The 11,731-nt window shown below is 38.5% G+C and overlaps 2 protein-coding genes and 1 non-coding gene across 5 annotated transcripts in view; 2 read left to right on the forward strand and 1 right to left on the reverse strand.

The window, feature by feature from the left end:
• The window catches only part of adamtsl3 (ADAMTS-like 3), a 116,987-nt gene extending 111,194 nt beyond the window's left edge, over positions 1-5,793 (forward strand). For 2 of the 3 annotated variants that reach the window (XM_041985085.1, XM_041985086.1), the window contains exons 22-26: positions 48-168; positions 325-529; positions 723-832; positions 905-1,125; positions 3,924-5,793. In XM_041985085.1, the coding sequence (XP_041841019.1) occupies positions 48-168; positions 325-529; positions 723-832; positions 905-1,125; positions 3,924-4,033 (767 nt within the window). In that variant the 3' untranslated portion in view covers positions 4,034-5,793. The remainder of the gene's footprint in view (positions 1-47; positions 169-324; positions 530-722; positions 833-904; positions 1,126-3,923) is intronic. The other variant, XM_041985087.1, reaches the window with a different exon arrangement.
• Positions 5,794-6,221: 428 nt separating this feature from the next.
• On the forward strand, positions 6,222-11,244 carry LOC121639262 (NLR family CARD domain-containing protein 3-like). The gene is made up of 6 exons (XM_041984422.1): positions 6,222-6,519; positions 7,586-9,308; positions 9,481-9,564; positions 9,763-9,846; positions 9,938-10,015; positions 10,104-11,244. The coding sequence occupies exons 1-6, from the start codon at positions 6,222-6,224 to the stop codon at positions 10,417-10,419; spliced, it is 2,583 nt and encodes an 860-aa protein (XP_041840356.1). The 3' UTR covers positions 10,420-11,244.
• A 307-nt stretch (positions 11,245-11,551) lies between these two features.
• On the reverse strand, positions 11,552-11,625 carry trnai-aau. The gene has a single exon. It is a non-coding gene; the product is annotated as a tRNA-Ile (tRNA).
• Positions 11,626-11,731: the final 106 nt, after the last annotated feature.

Raw genomic sequence — 11,731 nt, forward strand, 5'->3', positions numbered from 1 at the left:
ATTACTATGTAAAAGTCTCAGATCTCTCTGTGTAATTGTACTTTCAGGTGGCAAAGGAAGAACCTGTGTCCATAGTAACAACATGGGAGGAAGTGGTCCTGCTTGTTTTGAGAGGACCAACAGCAGCCAGTCAGCCCAGCTGTGCCAAGGACAAGCCTGCCCCCTCAGGTTTGTTGCTGCTACTGCATGTTTGTGCTGTTGAAAACAACTCTATTAAACACTGGTTTGATAACTGCAGCCTGCTATGTTTTTGAGCCAAAATGGGGGAGCAAAAAAATCACTTTAACTGAATTTTAAAGTTGACATTCATTCCTGTTCGAATAGATGGAGAGTGGATGCTTGGTCACCATGCTCAGTCACTTGTGGGGGTGGATCCCAGTCCAGGACTGTCCGCTGCATGAAGGGTGCTGAAGGAAGTTCTCAGGAAGTACAGAGCAGATACTGTCTTGTAGCAGGGAGGAGACCCTCAAATACCAGACTGTGCAACATTCTGCCTTGTGCCAGATGGGCCACGACCTCTTGGGGCCTAGTGAGTCTACTTATTCATGAGTAGTAGAGGGTTTCCACAATTATTTTTAAGCTGTTTGGATTCAAAATTTTAAACTGGATGAGCACAAGTAGGTTCAAGAAAGCTTAACAAGTATAAACAAAACAAAAATGTTTCTACACTGAGAGATGAATTTGATTGTAATTTTTTTTATTTTTATTTTATTTTCTTTTAGTGTCACGGCCAGTGTGTGGGTCCAAGTTTGGCTACGCAGCACCGATATGTTTATTGCCAAGAAACAAATGGTACCAAAGTGCCCTCCAGAATGTGCTTTGGACTCAGGAGGTAAACATGGTTTTCACATTCAGAATGTAGATTTTCCAGTATTGGTGATTCACACAGTGGTTTCACTCATAGGCCGAGCTCCCTAAAGAACTGCACCACAGAGGCATGTGCCCTCCATTGGCACGTAGGACTGTGGACACAGTGCACTGCCACCTGCGGACGGCATGGCTTCCAGTCACGTCAGGTGACCTGCAAGCACCATCGCACTGGCAAGGCCACAAGAGAACATCACTGCATGTGGCGGCCTCGCCCTCCCAGCTGGCGACGATGCAATATTTTGTCCTGTGGCAGAGGTGAGAAAAACAAATCTTTAGAGAGAAATGTTATTGAGGAAGTTGTGCTTGTTTCAGCAAACTTTTAATTCTGCCTGGTGTAAAAGTAAACAAAGTAATGCTTTAAAATGCTCCACCTCTTCTTTTAAAAACACTCTCTCTCTTTATTTTTTAATTCTACCTTAAATTGGATTTCAGCTGTTCAACAGTTTGTGACCTCCTTTGCTGTTTCATAATATGACAGATGTTTTCAGTTGGTGACAGGTGTGTGTGCTGCAGACAGGCCAGTTCACCTGAACTATTACTACTCATCTCTGCAGCTATAATATGTGTAGATTGTAGCTTGATCTTGGCTTACTCAAACAAAAATTTAAGCCTCCCTGATAAAGACATTTCAATAGCAGCTTATGTTAACAACACACATGCAAATTAGCAAACATTGGCTTTTGAACTGGTAAAACCTGGAAAATACCCTCACTATTTTTTACCATGAGAATGCAATGCCCCTGAAGTCTAATCAACTTAATAGTCCCCCAACTTAATAGTCTTTGGTCAAGCAGCGATGTCAATTTAAAGCACAATAATCTGACTGTTGGCCTACAGTGTGTACATGCACACATACACAGGGTCAGTTGATCAATACACCATCATGCAATGAATGACTGCTCGTGTTACACTGACAATAACTAGATTTAGCAAGTTTTAAGCTTTTTTTTCCAGAACTATCTAGCATCTTTTTACTTTTTTAAAAAAAAAAACATGCAACACAAGGGAAATTTGATATGATACAATATAACACAATTTAGAGTTTCATTTGTTTCGGTGCTTTAAGTAATACTGGTACACCTCCCATATAATAGTATTATGGTATAGTATGGGGAAAAAAGTATGTCAGTACTATTCCCTGTTTGTTGTATTTATGAAGATTAAAACATTATTTAATACTGAACATGGTATGTTACATAATACCCATCAACCCCATCTTTGCCTCTGAAAGACCAATATATTTCCCTTTTAAAAAAAAAGGCTCAACATTACACTCTTTCATAACATCAACCAAGTATAAATTATTAGCAAATCATTGTTTTCCGCTTTAATCTATCTTTTTTATGTAAACTAAGCTTGTTGTCGCTCATGTGGAACATTTCTATCTCTGTGCTTTAAGTAAAATAGTCAAAGTGACTAGATTAAAACAAAAATCCAGAATAGGAATCCACATTAGAGGGGTTTACACTTTAGCATGACCTAATAATGCACATAGTTATGGTTTCATGCCATGAAGTTTGCAGATGTTTGTCTCTTAACAAATGCAATTCAAAGCTGTTGAGTGGATTTTACCTTTTGTCTTCCAAGCAGCTTATAAGAAATTTCTGAAACATCATATCTTGGTATTTAGACAGTGCTGTACTTCCCAATTTGGATATTTGTGATTGTGTAACTGTCAAACATTGGCTGCATTTATCAGCAACTCATATCTCAGCCTCCTCACCATTCTAAAGGTTCCAAATCCCTCTCTAACATTCATTCTCTAGATTCAAATTCCCCTCTGCTGCTGTTATATCTGAACTGATCCACGAATCTAAGCCATCTATTTGATAGATAAACCTCTTCCCACGTCTCTGGTTAAAGCTTCCATTCACTCTCTGACCCCTATAATAATTATAATAACTGCCTTTGTCCATTCTTCTCTCACCTCTGGTATAGTTCCCTCATCTTTCAAATCGGCTACAGTAAAACCAATTCTCAAAAAACCTGATGCTGACCCTGACTATTTCTCCGTCCAGTCTCCAATCTCCCTTTCCTTGCTAAAATCTTGGATAAAAACGGTTGCATCTCAGGTTAATAATCAACTTTCTCTTAGTAATTTTTATAAACAGTTCCAGTCTGGTTTCTGTCAACTTCACAGCATAGAAACTGCTCTTGTTAAAATCACAAATGACCTTCTCATGTTTATCGTTTGTTTAGTTTGGTGTTGGGCTAGGTTAGTAATTTGTTGGTGACGACAGTCACATTAGGGGCCGACCCGACTCAGGGGTATGGAAGGGCGTAACAAAAAACACGGTGAGGACAGATGTTGCTTCAAAATAAAAGCACATTTATTTACAATTCCCGTGAAAGTGATGGACAACCTGTAAAACAAAATAAAGATGAGCTGGGGTTAGCGGACCTGCAGAAAGAAACAAACCAAAACCTATACCAAACACTCACCGAGTGCACACACAGACACAACCGCAACTCGGTGAGGATTCTGGACTCCTCACCATCCTCATCCTTCTCTACCTGAGTGCAGCATTTGACACAGTTTCCTGCACCATCCTCATTGACGGATTAGCCATCATTGGACTACATAACATACCCCTGAACTGGTTTAAATCATATCTCTTGTTGTTCAACTCAGATAAGTTAAAACCAAACCAACCCCCATCGCCTTTGGTCTACCTCAAGGTGCAGTGTTTGGACCTCTCTGGTTTATTATATACCTTCTCCCCCTTGGTAATATTTTCCATAAATGCAGTATTCATTTTCATTGCTATGCGGATGACACCCAGCTCTATCTGTCTGGCTCTACCCTCTCCCTCTCACCCACCTCCCTCTCAGACTGCTTACAGGATATTAGATCATGGTTATCTTAGAACTTTCTCAAACTTAACAGTGGCTGCACTCTATCATTTCAGTCCCATATAAATAATGCCACTCGTTCAGCTTACTTCTACCTGTGTCACATCTCCCATCTACGTCCATCTCTCACACCCAGCAATACTGCTATTCTACAATTATTATTATTATTATTATTGTTATTATCCCCTTGTGTTTTCCAGCAGGAGAATGTCAAGACAGTACAAGATACTGCGAGAAGGTTCAACAGCTCGAGCTCTGCCCTCTGCCTCAGTTTAAGAGTCGCTGCTGTTACTCCTGCCGAAACACCTGAGCCGGTGGACCATGAGACAAAGCTTGTGGGAAAACCTGGATAGGTCGGGGAAGGTGCCTACAGAGACTTGAAACCTCTAATCCCCCATCCTAATGCTCAGCACTGCCTCCATTGACCAGTCTTGGATGAGAATAGCTGAATATGGAAGAAAATTTACGTTTTTTATCATACCCAATGTGGTTGTGATCTTCTTCTCCTCAAGGATGCCGTTTGTGGGTTTGAAGTTGAAAGTATTGTTTCAAAATGAAAGACACGTCGGCTAATGAAACTGTCAATTTCACTCATTTTTACCCTTTCTTTTTTCATTTCATTTCTGAAAGTTTTTAATACGCCTTTCTTTTCCAAATTGTGTAAGCTTCCGTTGTAAGCATAAGAAACTTGGTGACCACATTGTTTCTGAAACAGGAACTTATGGCACTAAAACGTTGACTAATTACTCCCCCACACAAAAGGAATATGGTGTAACTTTAGGGGTTTTCAATGTTGACAGAGCTGAACACCATTACCTATGGTAGCACCAGCACAAAACAGGAGAGGGTATCATAAAAGAATGGCTCACTCAATTAAAAAAAAAACAAAAAAAACCCAACGTAATTTATGGACTTTTCTTAATTTAATCAACCACATGCCCAAGATTCCTGGGTAAACCCATGAATTTGTGATAACCACTGGATAGTTGTGTGTTTCTCTTTATTGGAAACAATAATGTTAGGCAGATTTGATAGGGGAGTTTTGCATGAGGAGAAGAATGAATGATGCTGCTAATAAAGAAGAAATGGCTAAAAGCCTAATATTTAAAAATACATTTGGCATCAGCAACTGGGGAAATAAATCATGGGCCGTGTTACCATTTTGGGAGACGGGACGAAAGCAGAGTTGCAGGTGTTTGACCACAGGTTCATGTCAGAATATAAAGGGGGACAAAAAAAATAATTTACGTGCATTGGTTGCACTAAAGGAGGTGACTAAAGCAAATAATATTTGGCGAAAAAGACACTTGTGTTGCACTCAGAACTCATCAAAGTCTTTGTTAAGAACATGGCTTGCAGAGTTTTTTTTAAGTTAAATTGTGTTTATAGTTTTTTGTTTTTGTTTTGTTTTTTCTTTTTTTTTGGCTTTTTTTGTGATATTTCTTGAAAAGTTTGTCAAAATTTCCTTTTAACCACTTTAAGTGTGACATGAGCATAGTTGTTCCCCAGTGATCTAATAAAGACCACCCAATTACGTTTTCTTTAGTGAAAAGAGAAACCATGTATTCTGTTTTATAACTTTTCATCCTTGGACAGATTTCTGCATTACTAACTAAAATGTACACGTGACTTACCATCACGTTCACATGCTGGTCAATATCATATAGAAATGTATAGAGGTCATTAATAACTTACCATACTTACATTCATGTAACAGATAAGCAGGGTTTGCACTTCTAATTTTATGATGTCCTGGTTCTGCAATGACTCATTATCTGCAGTAGCTTAGCTGGAGGCTACACCAGGTCTTTCATTGAGATGTCAATATTTCATACCAGAAGAAAAAAAATATTGTTTTACATATTACTTGTGCTCTTAAGTTATGTAGATATTTGTTTCAGTCATTTTTACTATTTATTTTCATGAGTTTTTTTGTGCATAGTTTTGTAAATTACTACAATGGTGGGATTTTAAGCATTTGTTTCCTTGCAGCTGATGGTATTTAATGTCCATCCAGGGGGAACCCTCTGCAGAGGATTTCATGTGTTGCTTTCTGCTCATGCCTGGTTTGTTGCTAAATAAATTTAAATACATTCCTTTTTATAACTAGTGTGTTGTGTTTCTCTCTTTTTGAAGCAAAAATGTTTCTGATTTTTAAAGTGGACCTACAAAAGGAAAGCTGGGATTTTATTTAAAGGTCCTTCAACTTTTCAGCAACAATATACAGTAAGATGTCCATATTACAACCACTGAAGACTGCACCATGACTCTGCAAAACAAGACTTTCAACTCTGCTTTCATCTAAATATTTTGCTAAAGGCACAAGCACTTCCTCTTTCCTTTGTTATATTAAACTAGCTCACTCTGACTCACTTGATTTTACAACAAAGACAAGGAGGAGGAAACATCCCTCAACAGCTCCATTTCATACTGGGACCATCAGCTGATTGTGACTTCCTTTTGTTTTATCCATGTTTTGGAATTTTGTCTGATCAGCTATGGTGGAAAAGAATGTTTATAATTCTTGCTTGACAACTGTGAGAGTGCTGCGTGTTTCTCTTGTGGATGAACTCGAAGGACAGATTGACTCCCTGCTGGAAGCTTTAGTAAGTCATGATGTGTTCACTCGGGATGATCGTGAGGAAGTTGTGTGTCAGCAGGGGCCACGGGCAAGAGTGAGAAAGGTGCTTGATATTCTGGAGTGCAAAGGCGAGGAAGCAGCTGAGGTTTTTTTCAATGTTAGAAGTCATCCTCAGCTCCCCAAAGACGGGAACACAGCTCAACCTCAGTCAATAGGTAAGATGATCTAAACATAGAGAGGAATACACTGTGTACACAACAAATTTCAATTATATAAACAGTTAAAGTTTTTTGCTATTTTTCCTTTGTTCTTGTACTAGAAAAGATCTTAAATGGCATTAATATAAAGTGGATTAAATTATTCATTTTAACGTAATTTAATTTACTTAATTTTTAAATTATTCAAGTTTTTTAAAAAGTTTGACAGTAATGTGAGGTAAGATAAGGTTATTTATTTATACTATTAATCCCCCTCCTCTTAGTATTTTGCTGTTTTGTTTTTTTTTTGTTTGTTTGTTTTTTAGCACAAAGGACAGCTCCAAACACCTCATGCTATTTATAGGACTAGTCAAATAATCAATAAACACCACTGACCCAGTTCCACTTTCAGCTTTTAAACTCTTTTCTGCATGTCAGATAACATTGTATGCAAGGCTTGAGCCCCTTACTGTCCTCCTCATCTTCTGTTTTTGTTGCTCTGGAATGAGATAAACTCAGATTCAGCTGGACAGGTTTTTAAAACATTTCCGTACCTTTGGTTTGAATGGTATATTGAGGTGTATACTACACATTTAAAAGGTGCCTTTTGACTGTGGACCTTTACAGTGTTACACTACTCCCTTGAAAGTGTTTTTGACAAGGAACTATCATAAGATATCAAAATCATAAATGTTGGTTGTCTAGTCGAGCATACAAGTGCAATAATATTTAAGAACTGAAAATAAGTAGTAGCTCAGCCACACCCATCAACGCCTCTTTGGACCACAAAGTTGTTTCATTAAATACTAGCATCATGTGAACAAATTAAATCAACTAGAGACTTTTAAAATCCTTAATTAACCAGGTGGAAAAACAATGTAATGCAAAAAATAAAACTTGACTGTAATTGTAAATCTGTAAGTCTATACTTAAATTATTTGTGGAGGTGTACAGAGGCAAACTTGGAGTATTAAGTATGTAGAGCTTGTTCTTGAAGCTTTTCAAAAGACTGTTTTAATTGTTAAAACACAAGAAAAACAATGTAACCAAAAAGTTAAACAACACTTTTTTTCTTTATCTGCAGAGTACAAGAGGGTCCAACAAAAGCACAAAGATGTTCTCAGACGCAGGAGTGAGTGCATGCTTTTCTACAACAGTCGACATGGAGAGAAAATCCTTTTTTCTGAACATTATGTTAACTTACTGTTAGTCGATGGACATCAGGGCTTAGAGATTAAAAGGCATGAGGTGCTAACCTTTGGACAAAAGCGATTATCTTTGCAGCAGAAGTCAGCAGTGCAAAGGAAAATCACACCGACCGAATTGTTTTCAAGAGCAAATGGAATCCATCCAGTAAAGAAAGTCCTAGTGACAGGGGTGGCAGGAATTGGGAAAACTGTCCTTGTACAGAAAATGCTCTACGATTTTGGGAGAAACAAAGAATACTTTGCATTTGACTTTATTATTCACATGAGCTTTAGAGACTTAAACCTGATTGACAAACCCACAAACTTCCGTGAGTTGGTCCTGCGTAAAAACAGACACCTTGCTAAAGAACTGGATAGCATCTTAGCTAACGATGACAAACTGCTGATCATCCTGGATGGTTTTGACGAGTTCAAACACTGCAGAAGATGCGATGTTGATGTATTTGTCAATGAGCCAGATGAAGATGCAGAGTTGCAGGAGGTTTTGGGGAGTTTGCTGCTGGGTGAACTGCTACCCAATGCTTCTGTCATGCTAACAAGTCGGCCTGCAGCTATAAACCACATCCCTGTGGGCTGCATTGACCGTTTTGCACTTATTTCTGGATTTTCTTTAGCTGAAGTTAAAGATTTCTTCTTAAGATATTTCCAAGACCCTGCACTTGCTGATCGCTTGTTTGTAACAGTATCAGCGAATGATCTGATGTTGACACTGTGCTACATACCTGCATTTTGCTACATTGTGTGCTGCATCCTCAAAGAGAGCAAAGATCTTTGTGGAGAAAGCCCCAAGACCATGACAGACATTTATGTGCAATACCTGGTGGCTTTGCTTCATTCTCACACCCAAACAAGAGCTGAGGCAAGTCTTCAAGACCAAAAAGCAGAACCAATCCAGCAGCTATCTGATACTGTCCTAAAGCTTGGTCGACTTGCCTTCCAAAAGCTTATGGAACACCAAACACTATTCTATAGCAGTGACCAAGATGTTGCAGCCTTACAGGGATGCAGCCTCATTAGTACCTTCCTCGACAAGACGGTGGCACAAGAACCCGGCTTCACCGAAGAGGTTTTCTCCTTTGCTCATCTTACTGTTCAAGAGTTCTTTGCTGCACTGTACTGCGCAGTGACAGATCACCCTTTACCTGATGCTATTCAAAGCAAAGCAAAAACCGGAGAAGTAACACATAACGGACATTTGGACCTGTTCAACCGCTTCCTGTCTGGAATCCTTTCAGACAGGAATGCTAGTCTTCTGTTGAGGCAGGTGGGGTTGTCTTGTCACAAGGAAAAAGTGGACAACAATCGTCAAAAGATCATTAAAGATCTGACGATGCTGTGTGAGAACGGAGCCCATATTCTAAACTGCTTACACTGCCTCTTTGAGCAACAAGACTCATTGTTAGCACAGGAAGTGCAACCAAAGACACTTCGAGTTAATGTCAGCGATGAAACACTCTCTCAAATGGATTGCAATGCTATCAATTATTTCCTAAACCTCACACATGGCAAAATATCAGAGTTAGATCTTACAGGGACTGGAGTAAGCTGCAATGCACTAAGAGATATTCAAACCCAGCTGCTTAGATGTGAAAACCTTTGGTGAGTTCCAGGTAAAATTAGTTTTAAGTATCTGCATCTATCTCATCTCTGAGTTACTCTTTAATTTTTTTAATTTCATTGTTCAGTGGGTGTAAACGTTGTTGCTTTCCATGCATACATTTCAGCAGGCTATCGATGCTTTCCACACTAACTTCACAATTTCACTTTTAAGGCTTGGAGAAAACATTCTTGATATGGATGCAGTTCAGGTCATTGCAGATGTGATGAGGGTCTCAGAGAACATTACCCACCTTGGGTAAGATATCACTCAAATGCATAGACACACTATTCATCTTGAATAAATAAAACTGTCAAGTTTGACCTTTTCATTTACTTTAATTCTAAAACTTTTAATGATAGATGTACTAAAAAATTAGACATTGTGACAGCCCTAAAAACATTAAGTAGCTATGAAGACTGTTAATCTTGATCACTCTTTCTGTTCTCTATTTAGACTTGGATGGTCAAACATTGGTGATGATGAACTCTTGGCTCTCACTGATGCCATTCGAGTGAAAAAAAAACTTAAAGAATTGTGGTAAGAACCTTGTGGAAAAGCACACAGCATGCCACATTATGTATTTTGGGGAATTTAAAGTTGATTGATTGTTAGTTATGTGCTCTTACAGGATGGAGGGGAACCGAGTGAGCTCCAAAGGTCTGTTGTCACTCAGTGACTTGACCCCAGATCCACTGACAAGAGTTGTGTAAGTGAATGACTTTCTACACAAATGAATATCCTAAATATTTGTGACAATTTATCCTGAAGCTTCTGTTTGTTTCCTTTGAATACAGAGCCATATGGAACTTGCAGGAGACAGAGTTGGAGTTCCTGCGCATCCAACAAAGCATCACTGTGAATTTCACAGATGATGCTATGTGGGAAGCATGGGGGGAATGGGTCTTTAAACGATGTGAGGTCAGCAGCAACGAGAAGTTAGTGATGGTACTCCACAAAGTTTGCAACATTTCAACCCACTGCTTAAAAGCTGAGTGGGCAAAGACCTTCTACAATCGACTATCGCAGCTCATCAAGAGCAGGATCGAGTGCTGCACCGAGGAAGACATGTGCAAGAAACTCAAAAAGTTTGACAACATCTTGGATCTATGAAAAAGACTGCACGGCCTATAAAATACACTTTTAGTAAAAGTAAAAGTGCTGACTGTTCTGTGAATGTGAGAAAGCCTAGAGTTTGGCTAATAACTTATTCATATTTAAAGCACAACACTAAACACTAGTTTTTCTCACACTGTGTGAGTTCACCTATGTTGTTCACACTATATACAAATGAATGTAGAGGCACAGCCAAACAATCAAATTGATTATACAGTTATATTAAGCTTGCTAATGATGACCCTTCCTCAGTGTATCATTAAAAGGTCACAAATTTTAAAGTCTGGTGGAACAGTTATCACCTCTTTCGCACTGCAAACACTACAAAAGCCAAAAGACTATTTTTATGTAAGAGAGGTGAAATCTTATGTTGTTACAGACTGTAAAATAAAATGGATCAACCTTGTCAAAGCCCTGTGTTCCAAGCGGGCTCAAAGATCACATTTTTTCCGTGAACTTTGGCTGTATGCAATAAATCCTGACTTTAGACAAGTTTGGAATAGACAATTGCATATTTAGTGTAAACTGACCTTTACTTGAGGAAACTTTAGATGCCCAAGTTCAACTGAATGCAGCAGGTAATATACCTATATGTTGTTCTACAGTACATCAACACTACTGCGTTCTTGATTGTAATGCAGCATTTATACAGTACTGTCTCACCAACTGCCTACATGTGTGATATTTATCTGTTCAAACTGTTTACATTTTAGAAAGAGGACGTGATAACTGTGGATAATTAAATGTCTGATAATGCAAAGAGACACTGATGAAATTGTCATTTGGCTCAAAGCAAGTTTGTTTGTACTTTTTAAATAAATTGACCTCTTTAGTTGTATTAGTGTCTTTTTTTAAATGTTTTCTTTTTTGTCTGTTTTTTTCCTGCTTCATTAATTTGCACTGTTTCTGGTCGGTGTTTATTGCCTCTTGTACTTTTGTACTTGTGTACTTTTTTCCTCGTACACATCAGGTGAATTTCTGATAAAAATCACAAATTTTTAAAGCACTATTAAAGAGATAAAGGTAAATTACCTCTTCTGAAGCACCTTGTAAGATTGTTAAGATAGATTATCGATATTTGATGTTTCATTGATATATAATCTATACATGACGATGTAAAAGTGGAAAGTGGCCCGTACGGGGATCGAACCCGCGACCTTGGCGTTATTAGCACCACGCTCTAACCAACTGAGCTAACCGGCCACTGGCGTCACTTCTCGTCGTACCACATGTTTTGTTTCCATAGGTCTCACCGCCACATGTTTAACAGAGTGCTTTCTTTAAACTTGGTTATATTAAGCTTAACCGG

The sequence above is a fragment of the Melanotaenia boesemani genome, chromosome 5, assembly GCF_017639745.1.
Source record: "Melanotaenia boesemani isolate fMelBoe1 chromosome 5, fMelBoe1.pri, whole genome shotgun sequence".
NCBI classification, from domain to species: Eukaryota; Metazoa; Chordata; class Actinopteri; order Atheriniformes; family Melanotaeniidae; genus Melanotaenia; species Melanotaenia boesemani.